This window comes from Gordionus sp. m RMFG-2023, chromosome 5 (assembly GCF_954871325.1).
Source record: "Gordionus sp. m RMFG-2023 chromosome 5, tfGorSpeb1-WG-v2, whole genome shotgun sequence".
Taxonomy (NCBI): Eukaryota; Metazoa; Nematomorpha; class Gordioida; order Chordodea; family Parachordodidae; genus Gordionus; species Gordionus sp. m RMFG-2023.
In genome coordinates this window covers 20,186,490-20,214,368 of record NC_088779.1, presented here as the reverse complement: position 1 = coordinate 20,214,368, position 27,879 = coordinate 20,186,490, and the positions used below count along the sequence as shown (strand labels likewise).

General features: G+C 26.7%; 1 protein-coding gene across 4 annotated transcripts; it reads right to left on the bottom strand.

Moving 5' to 3' along the window:
* Positions 1-6,608: 6,608 nt before the first annotated feature.
* On the bottom strand, positions 6,609-27,500 carry LOC135929647 (sodium/myo-inositol cotransporter-like). Of its 4 annotated transcripts, none has more exons than XM_065466331.1 (15): positions 27,381-27,500; positions 20,223-20,294; positions 19,366-19,470; positions 16,863-16,922; positions 14,457-14,561; positions 14,027-14,132; positions 13,745-13,825; positions 12,953-13,344; positions 12,484-12,619; positions 9,927-10,034; positions 8,530-8,680; positions 8,201-8,369; positions 7,803-8,018; positions 7,206-7,547; positions 6,609-7,079 (listed from the first exon to the last, which is right to left on the bottom strand). In XM_065466331.1, the coding sequence occupies exons 1-15, from the start codon at positions 27,468-27,470 to the stop codon at positions 6,888-6,890; spliced, it is 2,325 nt and encodes a 774-aa protein (XP_065322403.1). In that variant the 5' UTR covers positions 27,471-27,500; the 3' UTR covers positions 6,609-6,887. The 4 variants fall into 4 exon arrangements, with proteins under 4 accessions (XP_065322403.1, XP_065322401.1, XP_065322404.1 ...); XM_065466329.1 differs by having other exon boundaries at positions 6,609-7,108; positions 7,208-7,547; XM_065466332.1 differs by lacking the exons at positions 20,223-20,294; positions 27,381-27,500 and adding an exon at positions 19,848-20,074 and having other exon boundaries at positions 6,609-7,108; positions 7,208-7,547.
* Positions 27,501-27,879: the final 379 nt, after the last annotated feature.

Sequence of the window (27,879 nt, the reverse complement as noted above, 5' to 3'; positions counted from 1 at the left end):
AATGAAGATAGCAATAAGATTGTTAGCTTCTGAAGTTAAAGAAAAACATAATTTTGAAAATATTCTACATATTATATATAAAAAAAAATATCATCATGCATTTAAAGAATTGTATAAATGCTACTCAGCAGACATAATAATTGGGATATCAACTTCTTCTTGTGAAGCCTCGTTCTCTACACTAAAGAGAGTTCTATTAAGCACTAGAGAGTCGATGCAGTATCAACGTAAGCAAAATTTAGTATTGATGGCTTATGAAAAAAAAAACATAAAATTTATATTTTAATTCATTATTATTAAAATTTAAAAATAAAAATAAAAATCGCCGTATTCTATTATAGTAATATTTTGTTTTGTATATGCATATTAGAGTATTATTTTGTTTTGTATATTCATATTATAATATTATTTTGTTATTAAATTTTTTTAAAAAATAGGAAAAAAATTTCTATGAATGCGTAATTATTTGTTTGATTTAAAAAAAATAGTGGCCCCCTCAAGTAAGCACTTGGCCCCCTAGCTGAAAATTCCTGGCTACGGTCCTAATTACCAAACACAGCCCCACCAGATTCAATGAAACAAAAAGAATGGGGTCAGGGATTGGTATCTCATTCCTTAGCTTACCTCAACTTGAACGATGATCACCACTATATATCCCTCCCAAGAACACTTAATTTTAACAACTCTGGCCACGAATGGTTGGACTCATATTCCAGCATTTTAAATAACTAACTAATAGATAACGACTAATTTCGTTATGCAATCAATTAACGCCTGGGCATACCTTTCCTAAACCAATATACTTGCATTAAATGCAATCAATCGGCAGACGCGTATGGGAGACACGCTCTCCACTGTAAATTTATATCAAAAATTAGCCGACATGTTAAAATAAATACAATAATAGCTTCCTTTTTAAATAAAGCCAATTTTCCCTGTATTTTAGAACCGACACTTTTTTAGATGAAAAACGCCTTGACGGCAAAACAATCGTATCTTTTTTAATGAGAAAGCCTTGAATGTGGGATTTTACCTGCATTGATCCCATGGCCCCATCTAATAATTCGCATGATCCCCTTAACAGAGCCGAATCTCTAAAAAATATAAAATACTCACACCTAATGTGTGACAACCACTTTATTCCCATAGAAGCTACATCAACCTGCTCTTTTGGATAAGCGGCATTAGTCTCTTCAAAATAATATCCAAATCAATAAAAAAATCATACCGTTCTCCATTTTATAAACTCAAGCAGAAAATCGCCGTATCTATAATTAGATCTAATTATCAAATATTTAAACATCATGGCCCGACCTCACCACTTGATATTTTTTTTTAGTGTTTATTCTTTTTATAAAAATATACATTTCTTTCAATCTTTTTTTAACTTAAACTTATATATGACATATTTTCAGGGCGTCGTTAGCCTTTACAATCTCAAAAAAATTTAGGTGGGGGGGGGGGGGGGGGCTTCGCCCCCTATACCCCCAATTTTATATTAATATATTATAGTTTTTTAAAATTTGCTAACTCTAAACAATTATTCTGAATTTCATATTTTGTCATTTATTATATTTTTTGCATACAAAATAAATTAACATATAAATAAGACATATCTAAAAATAATATATTTTAATACAAAATCTATTTATTACAGCATAAAATATTTTCCATGGTTGATATAAAAAAATTTTGCCAAATGATAAAAAAAGGTTAATTAATTCAACATATACCTCAATTGATAATGGTATTTAAAAAGCACATAAAGTTATATAATTCTTAGCAGCTTACATTGACAAAAGGTCATGGAACTATAACTCTCTGTTACCATTTTAGAGGCCTTACCAAATTAACAATTCTTGATGAAAAGAATATAAACGACCAATCCAAACATAAAACTATATGGTAGTTAGAGCTTCCTCTTAGATGACATGATGGAAGCTAGATAAGTAATCAAGAAAATTATTGGGAGATATTAAATTTCTAAAAGATTATCTTCCATTTTTAATGATATATAAAAGACTACACTGTTGACCATTATTGCATATCCAAAATATGAAATCATATGCTCTCAGCAGCTGTAGTAATAATCTTATTACATAGCCACACAATTAATAGATGCTGGTTAATTTACAGTCAGCCATGACTTCACGATGGTAACCCATGTCAGAATTTATTATGTTAGATTTGATGTAAAAAAATCACTAAAAATCTTTTGAATAAATTATGCAAATATATTGAAGCCTTGAGTTATTTAAACGTCAAGGTTAACATATTAGAAATGAAACATTTTGTAACTAAAAAATAAGAACCAGAGTGATATCATGAAAGCTATTAAAATTTTATATATTATTGTCGCACCATCTCTGGTTGTTTAATAATATCTAAAATATATTCGTATTAAAAATTTAACTCAAAACTGTTTTTCAAAGAAGAAGAAAATAGCTTTCCTGAAAATACGAAAAAAAGAGAAGAAAAGATATCTAATTTATTACATCCATTGTGAGATGAATAATAAGATGTTTACTTATAATAATATTTTAAATAAATAGATGGCGTTAAATAGTTGAATGCATATTGTTACTTATATTTATTATCAAAAGCATTGATTAGTAAAATTTTAAAAATATTAACTGTATATTATATAACTATCAGATGCGTCTGCAAAAGTGGCATTTTACCTAATATTTTATAAATAATTATAGGCGCGTACGCAGGAATTTGGTCTGGGGGGGGGGGGGGGGGGGGGAGGGAGGGATAATAAAATTTTTTTTTTAAGAAATATTTTTGTTTTTTTTAAATATCAAGCATAAATTTATTAGGACTAATAACTCTTTCTAATATACAATTTTAAATTAATGTGAATTATAATAATATTATATGTAAAGAATCACTTAAATGCCCAAAATATAAATTTGAATTTTTTGAGCCTTTACACAAAAAGTTACTTAGGAATAATTGCATTTTGTATGTTATATATTTGCAATGTAAAATCCAATCTTCGTTGTGATTGAGCTAATTTTCCAATTATCTCATCCTTGCTTGTTGTCAAATGCCTATGAATATTCAAAAGATCCAAACCTTTCAATCTACTTTCAGATGTTGTAATTCTTGGTATGTTTTTCAGAGACCTGCAGGCCCGACCCCCGGGCCGGACAGTATTTTAATTTTTTTATATATACCGGGGCCGGGCCCAAAATTTTTTTAAAAAAACACCCAAGCCAGGCCTGAATTATTTTAAAAAAACACCCAATCCGGGCTGTATTTTTTAAAACAGCCTATATTTGAAATCGTTATTATTTGCTGTAAAAATAAAAAATAAATTTAATTTATTTTTAAAAAATCCGGGCCGGGCCTGAAAATTTTATTTAAAAAAAAAGCCGGGCCGGGCCTGAAATTTTTTAAAAAAAACCCAGGCCGGGCCGTAAAAAATCTTTAAAAAAAATCCGGGCCGTGCCCTGCAAATGTGCAATCCTCTGTTATTCTTGTTAAAAAAGAGAATGTTCTCTCATTAGTTTACTAATGGGAAGAGTTTATAAACCCTTTTAATACATTGGGAATTTAATATAAAATGTGTTTGAAATAATGCAGAGCATCCATAGCATTTTTTGGGACTATATCAACCATAGTTAATCTTATAAACATAGTTATTCAGCTAGTAAGGCATCATAAGATACTTTAACATCTTCATAATAAAAATCTAACAAATATTTTTTTTTCTATCACCATCTGAAAAAGGTTGGGAAGGCTTTTGTGGAAGTAATATTTGCAGATGAATTTCATATTTTATATATTATTATTGAGTCAAAAGCAGAGCTATACGTGTTTAATATTTGTCTCCCTCGACTTGTAGCAAGGCAAGCTCATCGTTAAAACATTAATATAAGATCAGTAGAAGAGTATATCTTAAATACAGGTATTCCTAGAGTTCTGATAAAATGCTCTCCGCTATTCTCATCTTCTTAATCAAGTCAATGTCATGTTTTTGAAAAATAATACTTAAAATAGTTGTATAATTAAATAATACATTCTAATGAGAAATAAAATTTGGAATAAGCATTGAATCCAATAATTTTCTTGCTATGAGGAAATATTTATTTCAGGCCATTGTGATATTTCAGTAATAGCAAATAATTGGCTCTTCTAACTCCTTAAAAGCTATTACTGCTTGATGGCAGAGACTCTATCTCGTTGGATAAGGTTGCAATTTCTTTTTCCCTGTTGGACAAGAAGTTTCAGAAATAATTATTATTTGACTAGAAATTTAAAAATGGTAGATAAATATTACGCCACTAAAAATTTAAAAATAATAAGTAAATTTTACGCCGGAAAACTTGAAATCGAAATTAAAAGTATATTAAGGGCTAACACCCATAGTCTATCATAGATGACACAAAGGTCGCATATCTTAGCGAAATCTCGAGGCTTAGGCATTATTTTTGGGGCTAAAATATTGAGTAAAAATTAGTTTAAATCGAGTCAATATTAATTCTTATGTATATTTTTTTAAAAAAATCTTATCCTTTTTAGGTCGAATATACAAACGTCTATAAATGTCAATCTCAACCCCTTTTTTCCACTATTAGAATATTTTTATATATTTTACTTGGTTAGTGAAGACGATACAGAAGACCTTATTTATTCATGCCTAAATTTTGACCGAATTTATATTTAAGAGACTTTCTTATTATTTTCAGAATTTTCTGAAATATTTTCATAGGCAATACATTTTTTTAAGTAATTTTTAATTCTTAACCGCATTTATAGTCAAATGGAAATTTTTTTAACCATTATTTTCTGAAAATTCATCATAATTCATATATTTTTTTATCTAAAAGTTTAAATTCTTAATCTTATAGGTTGTAACATCGTACAGCCTCATGCTTGTATCAAAGGATAGGCACGGCCTTAAATATATATTCAGTCAAGGGCGACACCAAAGCCATACAGCAATAAACCATTTAGCAGCCGCCCACATAATAACCATCTTGAACTCACAATCTTATCTCAAGTAGATAGTGATCGTAAGACAACCAAACTTTGGGCCCTCGGAAAATAACTAATATGAGACTACACATACGCCTTTTTATTCCCCTCAAACTTAAATATCAATCCACTAATACAGGCAGAAACTAAAAAGATTAACATATACAAAAATTTTAACAATTCATATTCACTTTATTAGTGACTTCCCCAAATGGCCATATATGACTTTTTACAAACAAAACAGAGAATTTTTATATATGAGCCAAAAAATTATAATAGTGACATAATTATGGTTCCTTCTTGGGAAATTAATAAAAATGTATTTTATAATTATATAGTTTTTTAATATTTATAGTGACTTAAACTTAATTTTATCTTATATTGAACTAAATAAATATTTATTACTAGGAAAATAAAATTACAACATTAACAAAATTACTCTGGTATTTATATAATATATCTCTAGCCATATTCAGAGGGTTTTCAATTTCATGATATCAAAATTAGTTTAATAACAAAAATAAATATATGGGTAGATATGAAAAATTATTTATAAGTTATTTTAGCTTCAATAATCTTAAAAAATAACATTTTATTCTAAATTTATACAGTAATAATAGATAACTAAAATGTAATTTTATCCGCTGATGGCGATCAAATATTTTAAATAGTCATTATTAACTATGAAATTAAAAATTTATGGGCCAGGGACCGGGCTTGAAAAGTTAAACCCAGGTCGGCCATGCAAATGATACCCCTGAAGGTATCTGATAATAATATATATTTTAGGAATATATATTTTTGTTTGTTAGATTATTAAATTAAGTAAGACTAAAGAAAAGAGCATTATCACAAGGTAAAATAGCTTTATTAATTGCGAGTTGCAAATGCAGATAAACAAAAAAATTGGCAATTTTATTTATCAAGTAATTTTATACACTAAAGATTTATAATTATGAATATATAAATATATACAATATTTTTATAAAATAGAATATTATTTATATATATATTTTTAAAAAAAATCAAATTTAAAGTAATAAATAATCAAAATATACTCGCAACGAAAAAAAAGGTATGTATCATTAAATGTATATACAGGCCGTTTTGGATAATAGAAAATATAAATAAAACCTGCCCACAATTTTAAACATTAAAATATATATTTCGATGTATATTAATTATTATTATCTTTATAAATCCTTTAAGATGAACTTGATTTTACATTTTTATTATTATTGTATCATTTATAATTCTAATTTATTTAAATATGATCATTTTAATTTTTTAAAATATTTTAATATTATAATAATTTTTTTTTAAAAATGAATAAAAGATAGAAAACAAATGTAATTAAAATTGAGAATATAATCAAAACCCGCCATAAATATGAATAAATTATGTAGGTTATAAAAAAATTAAACAATTAAAAAAGATTTTGAGCCTAAAATAGAAATGTTTCCTATTTATGATTAAAATTTTACATATATATATTAAATATTAATAATATTGAGTATAATATTTTTTTGAAAAAAAAATTTCAAATTGGATTTAAATATTTAATACTTATTTTTTTATTCTTAGTTTAAAAAAACACATGTTTTTTTAAAAAAAGAATAAAAATTAAAGCCTCATTTGAGCGATTAAAAATTATCATTAATTCTTGACAAAGATCTTATAAATTAAATCTAAAAAAAAGTATTAAAATAATGGACATCCGACAGATTTAAGTATAAGATGAATAATTTGGTTAACAATGTGTAATATTGGGTTATAAACCAATTTAAGATAATAGTATATTCTTATGATTGATAACTAATTTAAAGTGATCAAATAAATGGTATGTGACTTTATACAAATTGTTTTAAAAAAAGAAGATTAGAGGTTTATAACAAAATTTGCTAATGTATAGTGAAGTAGATGTACATAAACAAAGCAACTGTTATTATAAAAATGAGATTGAAGTTTAAAACGATTTTTGATTTTGGTCCTTGATATAGCGAGGTGACATGTGCTAGATGTTGCACATAGATAATCTTATCTGCTTCTGATTGTTCTTCTGAAGCGCTGTAACCCAAAAACCAATTCCAGGCCTGTTTTAGTAAAGAACGTTGTTCATATGCTTTAAAGATTTTTTTAAAAATATTTTATGTATTTATTTTAGATATTAATACAAAAGGTAATGCAAAAAATTACACTAAAAAAAATAATTAAATAACACTTTTCGTTCGAGTTTCGTCCTTCAAGTTAACGTTTTCCTGATCGTCAAAATCTAAAATCCCCTTCTTAGACCCAACTTCCGCCAAAGGCAAATCTGCCGCCCTATTATTTTTAATAGGTGATTTCATGCTATCATTCGTGACATTTCCGTTAAGATTGTTTTTATCTGATTCTATATTAGTTTGACCATTCGTTTGTTTGGAAACATCTGAAAGAGTCGATAATTTAATGTCAGGTTTTAGATCAGAATTCTCCACTATATCATTAGTTTGGACTGGTGTACTATCATCATCTATGCGCGGATCTTTACTGAATCGAGTCCAGTATGTGGTCCGAACCATCTATATTTCATTTTAGAAACTTAATATAAGAGAAATTTGTTCCATTTTTTGTTGTAATTAAATTTTCATTTACAAGGTAATGTGAAACTAATATTAAAAAAATATATAAACTTTTGTTTGGCATAAAAAAAAAAATAACACAAGGTTGATGAATCTATGATTTAAAACAAACCCTGAAATTTGGCAAATAACAAACATTAAAATTAAGTTAAAGCAAATATACATGTCAGTCAAGATTTGAATCATATTAATTACGTATTTGGCTGGAAGCGGTGAAGTCATATAACTAACGACTATGCAAACCAGAGCCGTGAGCCAAAATAAAAGAATGGCGAAATACATGTAGTGAAGACGTGACAAAATTATAGGTCTATTGTCGACTTGCCCACAATATGGTTCTTTGTAAACGAAATCAAGTATCATCCGAATGACTCCGACTACCATGCCTACCATTAGAGACCAAAACGCTCCCTTATTATTTAAAATAAGTAAAATATATTGAGCATATATGTTAAAGGGGATTTAGGATAAGATTTAAAAATAGGGTTACTAAGAAAAGTCATGTTGTAAGAAATAAATTTAAATTTTAGCAAATTGAGACTGGAATCAAGATTTAAGTAAATAAAAAAAATAGTTTATGGGAGGAAAAAAACTTTTTCATTGCAGCGAGGCCATAAAACCGCCAATATATAAACACAAGCAATGGGAGGGGATAGGTAAGCAGCGATGGATTGTATGTAAATATAAAGCTGTCCACCTTGCATGATCTGGATAACTGGGATCCATATGATACCTATCACCGTCATTAGGATGACAAAAAGCCTATTATATCCCGAAAATAAAATATGGAAATATTAGTATATAAATGTTTTAAGAATTATCAAATTTCAGAGTTGGGGTGAATGATAATGAATATTTTTTAAACTCGTCGTTATCTTGCTAAAATGAATCTTATGAAATTAAAACATAACAAAAAAAATACCTCCCAACAATAAGAAGTTCTTTGACAGTGCTCATGGGTCTAATAATCTTCCATATGTCTATAGTGAAAAGGGTACTCGCACTGTTAAATATAGAGGTCAGATCGCTCATTAAGGCGGATAACATGACAGCGAGCATTAATCCTTTAGCCCCTGGAGTATAAAAAAAATTAATTAATCGGAATCATGCAGTAATGTAAAATGTAAATTTTCATTTTTAGGGGTGTACCGATATAACTTTTTGGAAGCCGATCCGATATTAAATTGATATCGATCGATTACCGATTCGATCATATCTGATTTTGTATTCTGTATCATACTAATAGTTTTAATTTTTAATGCATACATCTAGTGTTGAAAAATCGTTCCGTTCGAGTCGATTTTTAAAACAGTTAACTAACTATTTTATCCAGGAAAAATATTAAGCAAGCCTGAAGATTTAGCACAGAGATGACACAAAGGTTTGGACATCCTTTAGCAAAATCTCAACACTTAGGCAATATTTTTTTGGCTAAAATATTGAGTTAGCCGTTTTTAAAAATCGGCTCAAATGAAGAGATTTTTTATCACTTTATTATATACATCTACTCATCTCATATACTAATAAATAATAATTTAACTTTAACATAACATAAGTCATATAAATATATTGTAATGATCAGTTATAGTTTATATTCATGAATCTAAAGGTATATAAAATATTTTTATTGATATATCACTTGTTTATATAAAACATTAATCTATTTATATAATACAAATATATTATCAAATTTGAAATAAATTTTTTAAAATAAAAAGTCATTTTATCAGATCGAAAAATTTTATAATATCGGCTGATAATCGATATTTTAAAATGGTGAAATATCGGCCTGATCTGATAATATCGGTACATCCCTATTTCATTTCTAATTTATCAATTAATGTGTCGAATGGTATGTAGGAATATTTAATCATTTACAGCGCACGTTTTTTTGAATTTTTAAAAGATTAATTTTTTGATCGTATTTTCGTCAGGAATTTTTACAGGTATTTATTCTATTTATGTATTTATTTAATATATCATATAATTCCAAGTAATATTTTAACAATATTTTAGATGCAGTCGAATCATGAGTCCATTGATTAAAGTTTAATAGGTCATTATCACCTCTAGACATAAAAATATTTGCCTTACGTATGCTAATAAAAATTTTATTTATTAAATCATTGAACTTGAGAGGATTAAAATATAATTTGTGCATTTTTTTTATCCATAAATGTTGTGTAAAAAAAATATAAGAAGATTGTAAAATGTAATATGTTAAGATTATTACTAATTTGGCAAATTTTTTAAGGACTAAGTATTAGGTTATTTTATAGAATGTATCGATAAAAAATAGTAAATTATGGAAAAAATTACCAACTGGCAAAATGTTAAGAACTAATGTTGGATAGGCTAGGTTACTGCAACCGGTCGGATTTCCGCAGATTTTTTTACAAGCCTCAGGCGTGGCACAAGCTATTTTATCTACATATAAATATATTTAAAAAATTAATATTCGTTTTTAAAAATAAATTCATTGAAAATTTCAAAGGCATGGTAGAAAAAAATTGATTATCATTAAATGTTTTATATAATCAAATGATCGCTGCTTAGTTGAATAACCTTTACATTTAAAAAAACCTCCAAAATTATAATTCTACGAGTTAACGATATGTCATGTCGTTTTTTATCTCCTTGGAAATTGGGTTCCATGACAAATACAGTGTGTGTACGACATACAAATCAAATTTTAAAGCTCTAGCTCAAATATATCCCAAGTTATGTGCCTTTAAAGTTCGATGAGAACTTTTTCCCCTTTTAACAAATCCCAAAATATTTTTGGTCTAAAGTAACAAATTATATATCAATTTGTACCATTAAAATTCACCTTAAGATAATGTAAAAATTATATTTAAAATAACTTTAGTGTAGTTGTATTTTTGATAAAACAAAAAATAATTATTTTGAAAGTGCCCCATTTAAAACGACGAAACTCGTGAAATTATTACCAATATTAAAATTTTAGGAATATATATATGCATTTTAAATTATACATAACCATTGTTGTACCTCTATAAAAAATATATATCACAATTAATTTTAACGATAGTACCCTCTATAATTAATTTTTTTTCCCTAAAATTATAAAATTAAATAAAATTTAAATTCTTATTTTCTCCATTAATATTTTTATTTAGATATTCAAATATATTGTAATAAACATATTAGATTTGTTTCATCGTTTTAAATGTCCTTCATAGTTGAATATTTTATTATTCAATTATAAAAAAATAAAATTAAAATTCTTATTTTTCACCTTCAATATTTTTAGTTAAATATTTAAATATATTGGTAATAAACATATTTGTTGAGTTTCATCAATCCAAATTAGCCCTTCTAAACATAATTTTTTGTTTTACCGGAAATAAAAGACACTGAAGATATTTTTTAAATAATTTTAGCATTTTCTTAAGATAAATTTTGAGGGCCACAAAATGATATATAATTTGTTACTTTCGACCAAAATTTTTTGGAGTAATTTGAGATTCGATAAAAGAGGAAGGCTCTCATCGAACTTTGAAGGTCCATAACTCGGGATATATTGAGTTAAATCATTTAAATTTTGATTTAAATAAAATATACAATCTATTTAACCTTCAAGCCTAGTTTCATTCATTTTAAAAATGGTTGTCCAAATATCACGTTATTTCAGTGATTTGTCATGGAAATACTTGATGGAAATTTAGATAAAACATTCTAATAATTAAGCAAAGAAAAGAACAACTTGAAATTTTTACAATCCTCTATGCCTAAAGCTGTCTTTTTCAAAACTTTTATTTATAAAGTTAAAATGTATAATTGCCATATTATCACATTAAGCTTTGAATTTTTTTAAATCGATTTTATATAAAAATTATGAAGGTTCAAAAATAAAAAATTGTAAATGTATTGAAAATGTTGCTCACTTAGTATTTCAAAAAAAGTTAATACATTTATTTTGCACTTATGGTTAATTGAGACTTTATGACGAAACAAATAAATTGTTTACACTTCCTTAACACGCGATTAGAATTTAAAAATGTTTTTATAAGAAAAAAGTTTTAAAGATATCTTCAAAACTACACCTGACTGAATATTGTTAAGTTTTATCAGAGGAGTTAAAATTAAAACTATTTTAAAATTTTCTGAATATGAAAATATAATTTTAAAAAAATATCAGTTATTTTTGAAAATACTTAGGATTATGATTCCTTAACTCAGGATCAGCGTTTGAATAAATAGTAAATACACACGGCTTACCCAAAATTTGATTTAAATAATTTATAATTAATTATAATATCTAAAAACATTATTTGTGGAGATTAGCTTCATTTTCTTTGAGCCTTGCAACAAATGTTAAAATTTTTAAATGAAAGTCATTTATAAACTAATAATAGCGTTTTTTTTAAAGTGAAGGGGGTTTTAAAATTTATATAAATAAAATTTCATTTTCAATTAAAATTTTTATTATACATCTATGAGGGGCACAGATAATGAGTGTTTTCTTATATGTTTAAATTGATTCTCGGAGGATTTGTCAATAATAACTTATAATTATTTCGCGAGATATTCGCGCAATCAAATAAGCATTAAAGTATGGAGTTAAATCATTTTAAATATTTTTGGCTGCTTTTATAGCTTCAATTATGTTCTGATTATATATTATTTAAAGATAATGGTTAAGGCTAGATTTTTATTTTAAAAAAATATAATAGTTGTGTATGAATTTTGTGAATATATTGGCACCATAAACCAGGATGTCCATGTAAATATATGTTATAAAAAGTGTTTTGAAAATTTTTTTGGTATAAGTTTCAAGAGCTTGGCCAAACACCTCTAGCCTAGTGAATATGCTACTGCTAACCAGATTAATTTGAGAATAAATATTAAATACCTGGGTACAATATTCTACTAATCATGCCAGGAAATATAATGATAAACAAAGGTAACATTTTCAAATAGCCAGCGAAAAGGGTCCCACCCTGGGCGTGCGATAAATTTTTGGCTGCGAGAGCCCTTTGAACCATCATCTATATTAGATAATTGTATAATATAAATAGTATTTTGATAATTTTCTAATAATACCTTTCATAAATTTGACCAACTATGGAAAAAAAAATGTAATACTTTACTATTATTATTAATATTAATTCATAAAAGGTAAACAACAATTGCAGATGCAGCCATGTGTAAAAAATATTTACGATTGTTAAATCATTCCATTTAATCTCATTTGAATATTTCATCAAATATTAATATATTTTTAAAAATTACGCCCGAATTTTAACCGCTTGTCTTACAAAAAATATTAGCACAAAATTTTAGATTTAAATCAACTATTAAATTTTAATTATATATCATGCCTGATCAGCGCACCAATACCAAATCGAAGCCATAGTCTGACCCAGTATGAAACCTGGCCAGGGCATGTTGTGATCCATAGGACTTCTCAACATTTGCCAGGCTTTAGAGTCTGGGAGACCACAGAGTGCGTATTTGGCTTGCAAAATAAAACTATCATTGAATTTAGTAGTGTTCGATATATAAGACTGAGGTGTTGTGTATTGGCTTAAAAAGGAACGTATATTGCTCAACTCTTTGGCAGGGTTCTGGTGATAAGACCAGTTGCTTGGGATAGTGACATTGGAGATGAAGGAGTTATTCCTGATAAAGTCAATAAATGAGTAAGTAGAGTATGGAATGGCCAGTGAGTATCTTTGACGAAGACCATTGTAGCCACCTACTTTATTAAATGCTGTAGATTAAAAGATAAAAAAAATATAATTTAGTTGTAAAACGGGATAAAAGTATAATAATTAAAAAACAACTAGACTGATCATATATTTATTTTGCTTATAAGATAAAAAAAAAAGAAAGATAAATTAGCAGCTCCAGGTATTATATCCAAAGATTTTGTCTATAATCCAACCGGGAGGGGGGGGGTGTTATACAGTTAAAATATCTGCCCCATAAAAAATAAAATACATTTTTAAAATTGTTTAACTATTTATATTTCGCTACAAAATATATTTTGTAAATTAATTAAAATATTTATATAAATGGATGTTTAAATATTTTTTTTCTAATGTATTCCCATAATTTTGAAAGGATCTATTAATATTATCCTTATATAAATATAATGTAACAGATAATACCTACTACTGTGAGCATAATACTACCAACCAACATGACAACCGTTTGCAGTGTATCGGTATATATAACAGCCACTAATCCACCTAATACAAATTTAAAATAAGTAAAACAGGTATATAATTAACCTCAATCCATTACCCAAAGCTCATTTTATTAAGTAAAAGTAATCATATTTCCAAAACATGAATTTAAATAAGAAAGTGTTAAAATGGTAGATTTTCTCAAATTAGGGTCCTAATTTGAAAATTAGTTTGAAAAAACCAAAAATAAAGTTCTTTTTATACCTGTAACAGTACAGAGGCAAGTCATGAACAATATGAATAAAATAGCGGCATAAAGGTTCCACCTTAAGCTCTGTTCGATAAATATAGCCCCGGCATATAGATTGACCTGATGGTATTAAATTTAATAAAACTAAACTTTATTGTCTATTAATAAATCAACAATAACAACAAAAAATTTGCCGAAAGGTTAAACAATATTTAATTTAAATTATGGGATTTTTTATATCATTATTTATTTGTTTGGCATTTATAAGTAATAAGTCATATCATTTATTTCTGGTATCAAACAATAAACAATTGGCTCTCGATTTTTGATAACAACGTTTATAGGTAAAGTGAAATATCAAAGAAAAAAAAGATTAGTAAAATGGCGCAGAGTATGATATTAAATAAGGAGGGGAAAGGTAAACATGTTTAAATTTTGACTTACAGACACTTTCGTAAATATGTAAAGCATCATGGATAGAGATGCTAAATAAGTTCTTATTCGCCGTCCGCCAAATCTTCTATTCATATATTCCGGAAGTGTGTTTACCTTTATAATTAATCATAAAACTGCAATGTATAAAACTTCTAAATAAAAAAAATGACATCAAAAAAGGAGAAAGGAAAGAAGGTTATAAAAATTAAAATTGCAATATATAAAACTTCTAAATAAAAAAAATGATATCAAAAAAGGAGTAAGGAAAGAAGGTTATAAAAACTAAAATTGCAATATATAAAACTTCTAAATAAAAAAAATGATATCAAAAAAGGAGAAAGGAAAGAAGGTTATTGGGTGCACGATATTTAAATAGGAATCTTTGCCGATTTGAAATTGTATGCCACTCTGTATTAATATTAAAATCTTAATTCCTAACCTGATCATTTATAATTAACAGAGTATACAGAAAAAAATAATTCATCAAACAAAACATGGAAATCAAAACAAATCTAAAATATTTATAGTTTATTATGATTAATCGCTTTGTTTACAAAATATATATAGATAGTTATTAGTTAACATTCAAAATACTTTTGAATTTCAGATTTATTTTTTAATTTAATTATAAGTCTAGTACAATAAAACTCCTTATAAAATTTTTCGTTGAACTTGAATGTAATAATATATAATCAATCATGTACATAACAAATTAGGGTTGGCAGATTTAAACCAAGTTGATTATCATGGATTTTAAAAGCTCATGTGCTCCTGCACTATTTCAAAATGAGCGAGATATCGTTTAAAAACTTTAATAAAATACGTTTTTTTAAAATATTTTAAACAAATTTTAAAAATTTTTTTTTTGATATTACATTTAAAAAAAGCTTTCTTAATCTTCTTCTCCGTTTTATGACGATTTCCAGGTTTACCCGGGTAGGCCAGTTTTCCTTCTGATTTTTCTTTTCCATTTTTGACGGTCATGACTCATGAGCATCAAAATTTGTAAGACTCATGCTTCTCATATCCGCCGCTATCACATTTGTCCACGTCATCTTGGGTCTTCCTCTAGGTCTTGATCCTCCTACTTCCATCAAGGTGAATCTCTTTACCCAGTCATCTTTTGTCATATGTTCCACATGCCCAAACCATCTTAGTCTATTTCGTCGCATTACCACTCCGATGATTTCTATACCCAATCTGGCTCACAATTCCTTGCTAGTTTTTCTCTCTCTCAGAGATACCCCACACATCCATCTAATCATCTTCATCTCTTTTCTTTCTAATTTGGCTTCGTGAGTCGCTTTCATTGCCCATGTTTCGCCGCCATAAACCAAACAACTCCTCACACAGCTTACGTAAACTTTCCCCTTTAACTTCAGAGAGACTTTTTTATTTGTAAGAATAGACGACATCTCTCTGAACTTCTTCCAAGCTTGACTGATCCTTGCAACAACGGCAGAATCTACACCACCATCTGCGTTTAACATATCACCTAAATAACAAAACTTATCCACTTTTTCAAGGGTTAACCCATTGCCAATATCCAAACCACCATTTTCTAGGTTATCATAATTATGTATCCCTTTCATGCATGTTCTACAAATAAAGGTCATTCTTTCTAACATCAAACTTTCTTTTTTCCCGCTACATCTATTATGTACCCATTACATCTATTATGATGGCCAAAAAAAATGTTAAATAATGTATCGTTATTTAAATATTAAACTTATATCATTTGCAAGTTTCAATAAAAAAAAAATTTTAATTTGTTATCATTTAATCTCTTTAATAATTATTATAAAGATAAAATGATAATTAAATTGTTTTTTTTTAAATTGATCTACAAATTATTAAACTGATAATAAAGAAAGAAGGTAAAATCATTTTTTCTCTTATTCCTTTTTTTAACTATTCATTTACAAAATTTTATATTAATTATTTATAACTGAAGAATATAAAAATGATAATATTTATGATTGGTGAAAAATGTGGTCTCAATGCCTCTCTGATATACTTAGAAAAATAAATGCGCAATTTGGCAACCCATTATGCGTGAAATGGAAATAGTATTAAGCCTATTGCTATTTTAACAATATTTTTTTGTAAATTTCCATTATGTTTCTCTCTAATTAAATTAATGTATGTATTTTGTCTCGGAGGAGGGGAAGGGGGATATTATTACCTCTGGAACTGTGTTTTTTATATTTTTATTTGCAAACTTTTTTTCCGCCAACCCTAATTTGCCTATATCAATCATTATAAACTAAGTAATATAATATTTCTAGTTGAAGGTCAAGATATCAGTGGGCATTTGAATAAAATGACTAAATATCCCTTGACACTGTATTTTCAATTTTATACAAAATATATATCCTCTAATAACATTATACAAATTTATTTATAAATATTTACCTCGCTTGCTATGAAGACAGGAAGGAAAACCCATCCTAGAAACTGTATCAGTATACAAGCCTATAAATTAAAAATGATAATTAGAATTGAAATCATGTTGATTTAAGTTCTTATACCTAGGTCCGGATGTTACCTTTCGAAAGCTATAATCTAAGATATACGGTCACAAGTTTTATTTTGATGGGCAGGTTAAATCTAAACTAGGTAATAGAAGCCTGCTCGTTGTTTTGAAATATATTTAACCCGCCCTCCCGTTCACTTATTTTTTTTTAATTTACCCGCCCGTCCATTTATCTATATATTTTTAACCCGCTCGCCGTTTAAAAATTATTTTAATGGCTGGCTTGGCTCTTTATTTATTTAAATGTATTTTTAATTAAACATATATAATATGCAATATTATAAAATAAAACTATTATTTTTAATAAATTGAAGACTATTCTGCTTATTTCGCCTGAAAAATATCAAAAATTCTCCTGCCCACGCCCGCTCAATGTTAAAAATATTTTTAAAAACCCGACCAAGCCCACTACTAGGGATGTACCGATATTTTATATCGGATCGGATCGGGCCGATATTTCGCTCATTTTAAAATATCGGTTATCGGAAAATATTATAAAATTTTCCGATCCGATATAAAATGGCGCTTTTAACAAAATTTAAAAAAAGTTATATCTAAAAAACCATTTATTTTTATAAATAAAATCGAAATACATTTTTATGTTTAATTTTTTTAATAGAAATAATTAGTTAATAAACATTCTGCAATATAGTTATTTTTTTTCGCATTCTGTTTAAAAAAGTGTTCATTACTCTCTTCAGTATCTGTTTTTAGTGATGCTAGTGATATTAACACCCCATCACCGACATATCTCTGATATAAAAAGAAATCTTCGATATATTAATTTCAAATTTCATAATATATTTTTTTATTACTAATTATGTAAATAGATTAATGTTATTACTTATTATATAAATAATAGCAATTGAATTGAATATTAACTATAACTGACCATTATAATATATTTAAATGACATATGTTATAGTCTAGTAAAATTATAGATGTTGTACTAATAAAAAGTATATTAAAAATTAAAACCGGTATCTTTGCAGAATACAAAATTAGATATGATATCGGATCGGTTATCGGCCGATATCAATTTAATATCTGAAATATCGGATCGGATCGGCCTCCAAAAAGTGGTATCGGTACACCCCTACCCACTACTAATGCTTACAAAAAAAAGGCATTATCATCTTTGAACTTAGCTTTATATATTTTATTTAAACCTTCAAAAAAATCACGTTTATATCCTCCAAATATTTTTTATAACAAGGTAAATATAGTTTATTGTTCTCATTAGACATTTCTATAAGAACAATCCAGTTGTAAAATATAAAATTACATAAATTTCTATCTTTGTTATAGTGTTGTCAAAAACTTCTATTAGGCGCTTTCTAAAAAAACTAATAAATCAAAATTTTAGTCAAATATGGATATCGTTATTTGAAAAAAAAGCGTCTGGCCATTAACGTTTTTTCAAAGCGGTTTTTGGGTAATATTACCATCAGTCAATTTTTTATTTCCAAAAAATGTTAACTTCTCGAATTAAATTTTTTAATATAATATAATATTTTTAAAAAAAAACAAAGATCCCCATTTTTTTTAATCGTAAATAGAAAACAAACTGGTTTGATTTTAGTAAAGATTAAATGGCGTTTTGAAATGTGGCTTAGAATTGTTTTTTTAAATATTATATCATATAAAAAAAATTTAATTCTAGAATTTTACATTTTTTTTAGAAATAAAAAAAAATTGCTGGTAACTTACCTAAAAACCGCTTTTAGAAAACGTTCTATCTGGAAATAGCCAAAGGGATTTTCAGTAGGTGACTTTCTTGATGTTGCAATTTATAATTATTTCGAATTTACCATGATAAGAGAAATAAAAATAAAATGTTATATGCAATAAGCAACTATCTTTTAAATGGAAAATTATGCTCATATCAAATATTTTGCACATAGATAGAAGAAAGGTTTGGCCCTCTTTTGACCAAATTTCGAGACCTGGGTAGTATTTTTTTGCTTAAAAATCTTGATTTAACCGCCTTTTTAAAAAAGCATCTAAATCGAGGTTTTAATTTTTATTTCATAAGAAATATAAATTCATAATTATTGTATTAATAGCCTATTCGAAGACGGTTCTAAAAACAATTTAGCCAAAAAAATGGCTCAGGTGAGAGGTTTAGAGGCAAAATAAGCAATTGAGGAAAAAACTAGCCTAGTTTTTTCGCCTTTTAGCCTCAGCCTCAAGGTTAAGGCGAAAATAAAATCAGCTTATTGAATGCATCTGAACCTCAGCCTCGTTAAGCTAAGTTTTTTGTAATAAATTTTTGCGAAAATACTCATTTGGATAGAATGTATAACTTAAAAAATATAATGTAAATGAATTATAGTTAACTAAATACTCATTTTAATCGAATTTATTGTTAAAAAAAATTACATTAATTTCAAAGGCTCCAACAGCTATACCAGAAATAGCTCCAGATCCTGCTAGACCAATAAAATGTTCACTTCCTATATTGCTTGCAAATAATGAAGCACCAACCTGATTTTTTTTTAAATTAGTAAAAAAAGTATTTCTAATTTGATCAAGGAATAATAATATAAGTAAAAAAATTTTGGTAGTGAGTAGCAATAGTAAGAAAAATAATTACATTTATTAAGGTTTATGTTAAATATAAAGGGTTGAGAAGAATGCCTTTTTTTTAAAAATGCATTTATTTCCAAAATTATAAATATTTGTCAAACATCAAATCCGAAATCATTAAATCAAATATCTAAATTAAAAAATATTAAAGACCCTTTTGCAAAATTTATATTATTTTTGAAAAAAACATCCCATTAGAGTTTGTCGAAATGCATGGCAAGATCAAGGAGAGAATAAAAACGAAGGTAAAACATATATAATACATATAATTATACCTTCATTTGACGGCCATGTATAAAAACGTTTTGATTTTACAATAATTAATTTTTTTATTAAGTAGAAGAAGTCTTGTGGAATATTTTTAGACTATAAAGGGGGGCTGTTTTAATTTGATTATTTTTATTTAAAATAATAATAATCAAAAATAAGTATAAATCTTATTACTAACTATAAAACAATACTCATAAACTTTATGCACATTATGCATAATAATCTGTAAAAAAACGAAAAATTAACAATTTTAAGAATATTTTATATTACCAATCGGCTTTTACATATTTAGATAATCATTTAACTCTAAAATCGATTATAAATATACAAATAAAAAAATATATATACATAATTTTTAGCATAATGTGTATATTGAATACCGGAAGCCAAGTCATAAGTCGTCCAGCTAAAAAGTAGCCATGGATTGTTCCTCTGTTTGTTCTAAATAATGACTGCGTAAAACAATAAAAATCACATTTATAAAATATGCAGTAAATTAATATTTTAGCATGTAAAGTATGAAATGAGTTCTCCTGTTATAAATCGCCAAAAAATATTTTGAATATTTTTTATATATCCTGGAAATCTTTAAAAAAATAGCTAAAAATAGGAAATAATATTCCCAAAAAGCATTTCCGAATTATAAAATATTTTTTAAAAAAAATTCGCCATCTTTTAAACATTTTTTTTACAACTCAATTGAAATATAATTAAGCCTCCATAATATCGATCACATTAACAACATCATTTTATAGATTTTCAAGAATATTTTTTAGTGATTCAGAAGTTATCCCTTGAAAAGGATATAAGTAGTTTTAAAATGATATATTACAAGAGTAAAATGATAAAATGTGTACCTCGTCAAGCACTTGAGAATTGGTTAAATTATCTAACTTTGGCTAACTCAAATACGGCTTAGTCAAATTTCAACCAAAAAATGACAGAAACTTCAAAATTGAACCTCAACTTAAAAATTATGAATATTTTAGTGTAAAAACTTGACTAAACCTGTTTTAAAATTGACTAAAGTTAGGTGATTTAAAAACAACTAATAAGGACCAAATTTTAAAATCCGATTAAAATGTTTTATTACGATAACCATAAATTTTAAAATGACAAATAACGTGAGACCTTATTTACTATAAAATATAGAACGAGAAATCGTGGTTATTGTGGAAAAAAAATCATATTGTGTAATTTATGTTAAACTCGTAAACTTTAACTTTTACTTTTATTTTAAAAATTTATAAAAAATTTTAAAAATTAACTGCCTAAAAGTGAGGGCTGTCTACGGCATACTTTTTATATATAATCGTTAGAGACCTGCAGGTTAGGCCTGGATCGGCTTTTTCCAATCTTGGCATGAATGTGTAAAAAAAAATCCTTGTAAGTTAGAGTCTATTTGGTTAAACAAAATAACCGATCCATCACAATTTCATCGGCCTAGATTTATTTTATTTATTTTCTCAGTTTTTTAAAAAAACTAATTTTAAGATCCGGGCCAGGCCTGCAGATATATCTGATATGCAATAACAAAGATAATCCTATACGTCTAAGCAAATTACGATTTCAGCTAAAAGAATATTCCGCAAGCCTCGAGATTCGGTTAATATATGTCCAAACCTCTCTGCCATCTAGCAAAATTTCCAGTTGCATAATATTTCTTGGATAAAACTTGGGTTAGCCATTTTAAAAAAAATCAAACAGTTGAACAATATTAGATCGGATTTGGTAAAATGGGCTATTAATAGTATATTTTCTGTCTAAATCGAGTGACTTAAAAGTTACAGTATTATGGAAAAATATTTAAATATGTAAAATATTATGAATAGCCATCAGCGCAAAAACGCGCATGATAAAAAAATTTGATAAATTTATAATAAAGTATGTCTATATATAATAATAAATATTTCGACATTTATGATAATGAAAACATAAACACCGATTTAATTTTAAGACATTTTTTTTAACATTTCGTCATATAATAAGAAAATGCTCTAGCTCCGGATAATAAATTACTAATTTTATTATCATTGAGCCAAAATCTCGCATCTCTGATAAATTTTCGAAAAAAATAATCTCATTAAAGAATATTAAAGATAATTTTTTTTAAAAAAAGGAAAGGATGGATTATTAATGGTCATTTAATATGTATCGCATTAGGATTGAAGAAAATAAAAGGCGAATATTTAAAAGGATATAAAATTATATTTAAATTAATTATTAACACTTAAAATAATAATTAAATCTTATCAGCGAAATTAAGAATTTTTAAAATCGGAGGGAAAATAAATGTTAAATTTTGATCAAAAAAATATTCGTTAAATTATTTATAAGTTTATAGAATGGTTAAACCTCGTTTTTATATGAAATAACTCAACAAGTCAAAAATTAAGTGTCTCAATACTTAGCGGATTATCTTTGGCGCACATAGATTGGGCAGAGGTAGCAGATGTTTAGCCATTACTACTCTATAGTTAAGATCGTTTTAAGGACTAAAGAAATTTTCAAAAGAAAATTTTCCGGCTGGCTGAATACCGATTTGAAAACCCCAGTAAGACCGATTAGTTTTTAATCGATCAAAACAAATCGTCTGGTTAGATTTTCAAAATCAACCTTCATCCAGCTGAAAACCTTTTTCAAATTTGCCCGGCCCGTGATGGTCATAACTAAGCCGTTGATATTCACTAATATATCGTATCTTTCTCTTAGCTGCTCTATCAGATTTCTATGCATATTCAAGATATTTAAATATTTGTAAAAGCCACACCTCCTGATTCTTTAATATTATGACATCTTTTTTTTAAATATATATTTTTGAAAATATTTTTTAAAGGGAACTTTGGGAAGGAAACATTTTGATAAAAAAAATCCTTATTTGTAAATATCATTTTTTTTAGAATTATGTTTAGTGGATGTAAATATATGTGTTAAATTTTAGGTTTCACTTCGCCTACATAAATATATCCACTTGAGTTAAGAATGAAAGATTATCCCGCTTCAACCTCATGATTATTAAATAATTTTAGTTAATAAGAAAAGCAAAAGGGGGCAGTCTGTTATAAAACCAGAAAAAAATCGAATCGTATATTTCATTTTTGTTATTCGATTGATATTCGAATGAATATATTCGAAATGAATAATAAAGCGATATTACAAAATAAAGTTCTAAGAGTTTTAGAATTTAAATTCAATTAAAACAAAAATCTAATTACAAAAAAAAATTGTATTTTCTTTCTTTCCTTCATTTGAAAATCCGTTCTTCTAATTGTAGTAAAGAAATCAGTTATTTTTACTAAAAAAAACAGCTTTTCTTAATTTAATGTTTTTAAAGATATCTTAAAATCAGCCCCTATATTGTGGTATATAGAACCAAGATATATTTCAGAATTTTTTTTTATTTTAATTTTTTAAATTTTTTTTGTACAATATGTCGTGCCCAAAATGATAAATTAAGGAATACTCTTTTCTTATTCATTTTTTGAGTGGGAATAAATTCAGATTTATATTAAAAAAACAAATCCAGAATTTGGAGAAAATTATGGAACGTCAACTGAACGTGAAGAGTGAACTGTGAATCCGTCCGAAAAATAAATATATATCGAATTTAATTTATTACATAATTATAAATATCCGTTTTCAATTCTTTAATTCCAGTTTGCTTCATATAACATAAAAAAATTTTACTCATTATTTAGAATTATCTTATGAATTTAAAGATTAATAAAACATTTTTTAATAACAAATTTAAAATAATTATTGTTTTTAAACTTTTTACCAAGTAGTTTTGAGTGAGAGGTGCTTTTTTGATAATTCAAATTTAAATAATAATCTATTAAAAGAATGTTTTAATTAATATCAAGATGTAATAGCTGATCTATATTATAAGGATTAATAAAAAAAAAGTTTATTAATAAAATAGAAATAAAAAATTTTTGGGAAGGTGTTGTTAAGGAACGTTCCGAAAATAGACGGAACAAAAACGAGAGTGCAAAAATGTCTTTGTTCTGGGCCCATCATTCTAATAAATGAATTTTCAGTTTAAGTAAATATTATTCGCCATTAGAACCCCCACTCATCATTTCCTGAAAGATTGCGTTTAGGTAAAAACGAACTAAAATTTAAAGGATTGTGTTATGTTAAGAGACCTACCGCATAATATTAATTTCATTATAAGCATAATTTTTGTTTTATCGCCAATAAAAATGATAAAGATCACGTATCAAAATATACATTTATGAGTGTAATAAATTTCGACATCGAGCTTAAAATTTTTTTTTAGTATGGTGTTTATAAAGTTTTCTGGGCAAAATATAATAAGGAGAAAAGCAAACATAAAAGACACAATATAAAAATATTTGTCCTTGAGCTAAAAATACATTTGGAAAAAAATTGTTTTTGAGTTATCTGAATTTGATCTTTAATTTCATCACCACATATCTTGTTTTTTTTTTAAAAAAAAGAGTATTTTATCAACTAAATTTTGCTGAATAACCATTACAATATCATTTAAATTTATAAAAGGAACTTTAAAAACGAAAGATAAATATAATATCTAAATAGCTATTGATTCAAAATATAAGGAAATTTATAGCATGCTGCATTATTCTTACTTTAAACTGTGGTTTAAAAAAAAATTTTAATCTGATGTCCAAGTCCAGTCATGGTGGGATCTCTTTTAAAAATCTGGTTAAATCAGGCCATACCTAAAATGGACTTAATTTAAATTTATTGAAACTCTATTAATAAAATGGTATAATAAACTTTTATATTTTCCTCGTGTCTTCATTTTGGCTTAAATTTTATGTTTTTAAAACAATAAATTTTATTTAGTTTAGTAAGAATTTTTGTGGTTTAAATTTTTTCAAATCTGAGGCAGAGCTAGTGAGTAATTTTTTTTAAAATAAAATAATGTTTTTTCTTTAAAAATATATGATTTCTTTGGGATTATCAGAACAAAGTAATTAATGATTTTAAATTTTTTAATCTTATAAAAATGTGTTTAATTTTCTAATTTTTCAGGAATATGATGAACAGAACGTCTGGGAAAATTATGGAGCCTTATATGCCCAAAAATGATTTTTTTTATAATTTTTTAGGCCTAAGTTTGACTTAGGACCAACTTATAGGGCTAAATTATTTTATACATCCTTATGATATCCTCACTTTTTTGTAAAATTGGAGGAGCAGCTAAATCACATCTATTTTTAAGGACACTACTACCATCACCCCTCTCTCAAAACATAACTACTGATTATACTTATCAATATTGTAGAGGCAGGTCTCAAAATTAAATAGATTATCAAAAAAAAATTTTAACAAAATTTTCCAAATTGACAAAACTTCAGCAAAATTTAGCCCATATTAAAATTTAAACAAATCAACCATAAAATCTCCCTTTTATTTAAAAAAATAATTTTTTTACACATAAATATATATACACTACCAGCCATAAATGATAGCCCACCCTGCATTTTCTTAACATTTTTCTTAAAATAAGACAAATACACAATATGAGGTTTATCAAATTTATTTATAAGTTTACATATTATTGCATAAAATTAAAAACATAGCAATTAATTTAAATTTTGGTCTCATCAATATGACCACCTTTATTCTTAATGATTGCTGCACAAATTTTTGGTAATCTTTCGATGAGATTTGTTCCATTCTCTCTGTAATACTTCCCAAAGATGCGAATGAGAGGATAGAGGGCTTTTCGCGCTTGTCGATCAAGGTGATCCAATAATAGTTTGATTGGATTGAGATTGGGAGACTGTGATGCCCAAGTTATCAACTCGAGTATACCGTGTTTTTGTATATTTTGTAAATAATCTTTGCATAGCCTGGTTGTATGCTTTGGGTCATTATCTTGTTGAAATAAAAAGTCATTCCCAATCAAATGCTTTCCTGGTGAAATCACATGGTCCTCAATGATTTGCCAGCATCCCTCCTTGTTAAGGATTCCTTTAATTTTGACAATGTCGCCAGTTGCCCCGGCACCAAAGCACTCCCACATCATAACACACCCTCCTCCAAATTTGACTGTAGTAATTATGCAGTGATCGCTCATTTGCTTTCCAGCTGAGCGGCGGATATATTGCCTTCTTTTAGAACCGGAGATTTGGAATTTTGACTCATCACTCCATAAGACATGGTACCAGTTGACAGATGTCCAAAATTGATGTTTTCATGCCCAGTCTAATTGCTTGAGTTTATTGTTTTGCTCAAGAGTGGCTTTTGACTGCTACCCTAACATAAAGTTCAAAGCTCCTAAAGCGCCTTTTCACAGGTGTGACACTTATCGGGTTTTCCCGAGACAGATTAATCTCCGCAGCTATCTCTGAGGCGACAAAGCGTCAATTGTGTTTACTGATCCTTGCTATATACCTATCATCGCTTAAAGTCGTTTTGCGGGGTCTTCCAGGCATCTTTGGATTCAATATTGTATTATTGTTACGTAATCTTTTAAGTATACAATTGACTGTTCGTCAAGCTAGGGTTAATTCTCTGGCAATTCGGCGATTACTTTTACCACTTATGTGTAAATTAATTATTTTGCATTTAGTTGGAATAGAAATTTCTTTTCTTTTAATCATTTTGGTCGAATGTTCATTAAAATGACTAAAAGTTTCTTTAAACAATGATTTAAAACTTTTAATCTTCCAAAAAATAATGGGCAACTTAAAATTGTTGCTGAAAAAACAAATGAACCCTATTACACCAAATTGGTCATTTTTGACATGGTGTTTTCAAAGGCTAAAATTTCATAGAAAAATTTATAGAAATTCTGAGTTTTTTATTTCTAAATATGTCTAGACATCTTAAATTAATTAATCAATTCGCTTTTACCCAAATAAGTTAAAAAGTTTTAAGTTATTAATTTTTTATGTAAAAATGCAAGGTGGGCAGTCATTTATGGCCAGTGGTATATATAACTTTATATATAAAAAGTGTTGTATTCTATTATTTTTCTTTTTAGTTTATGAATAGAGGTAAAGGCATTATCTTTTAGATCAATATTTGGTTTTACCAGGTTATAAAAGTTGGATCCAGCCAAAGGCTAGGCAAAAGTGGGATAAAAGCCTAAAAAGGGATGAATAAAATTGCAACCTAACTACCTTTTACCAATTTAAAATTTATTTCAGCATAGTCTGTTAACGACAATTTTTGATTCTTACTATAGGAAATTTAAATATTTGATAATTTCAATAAAATAAAATCTCAACTATTCTTTTTCAAAAAATAGGCTAATAAAATATTGCAATAATTTATTTACTCAATAATTTTAATAAATAATCTTAAAGAGCAAGTCCATTCATGACATATTTTAATTAGCTTTCAGACCATTTAAATCATTGCAGAGCATTTTCTAAATTAGAAATTTTCTCTGGCTTACAAAAGTAATAAAATAACTTTTAATAATTTATAAACCATAAATTAGTATATTTAATCATGAATTAATTGCAAAATGATTAAAAGTGATAAAAAAATATAATTTTTAAAAATTATTTTTTATAAATAGCATATTGTCTTACAACAAATCCAACCCCTAAAACTAATATGAAATAAAGAGCCACTGCTGCTATGTCTCCAGCTTTTAATGTTGTAAAAGTTTCTTCGTTCATAAAAATATATTTAAAAAAATGTTTACATAAGATTCCTCTAGGTATTATAAATTTTGTAATTGTGTTATTTAAATCGATTTTCAATTTATATAATGATATCTCTATGTTATTTCAAAAAATTTTAACTAATTTGTCTTTTATTGGAATATGAATTAGAGGAAAGAGGAGTCATTAATTTAAATAAAGATGTTTATACATTATGAGTGTGCCCAAAGTCAAAATATTATTTTAAAAATTAATTGCAACACATAACATAACATAATAAAATTAATTCCGCATAATCAACAATATCTAAACATTCTCTAATAAATAGCTCATAACGCTTGAAAATCAAACTTATACAAATAAAAAAAAATGATTATTTTGTTGCCAATTTTTGAAAGAAATCTCCACACATTTTTTAAATGAA

Bases quoted from the DNA above. Each gene is read 5' to 3' on its own strand.
- LOC135929647 (XM_065466329.1), bottom strand. From the start codon at position 27,470: ATGAACGAAGAAACTTTTACAACATTAAAAGCTGGAGACATAGCAGCA. The intron at 16,923-19,365 runs GTAATTTTTTTT...TTTAATTTATAG, and splicing joins TTGGAGCCTTTGAAATTAAT to GCTTGTATACTGATACAGTT. The intron at 8,019-8,200 runs GTTTTTTTCCTC...TTAAATAATAAG, and splicing joins GGCCTCGCTGCAATGAAAAA to GGAGCGTTTTGGTCTCTAAT.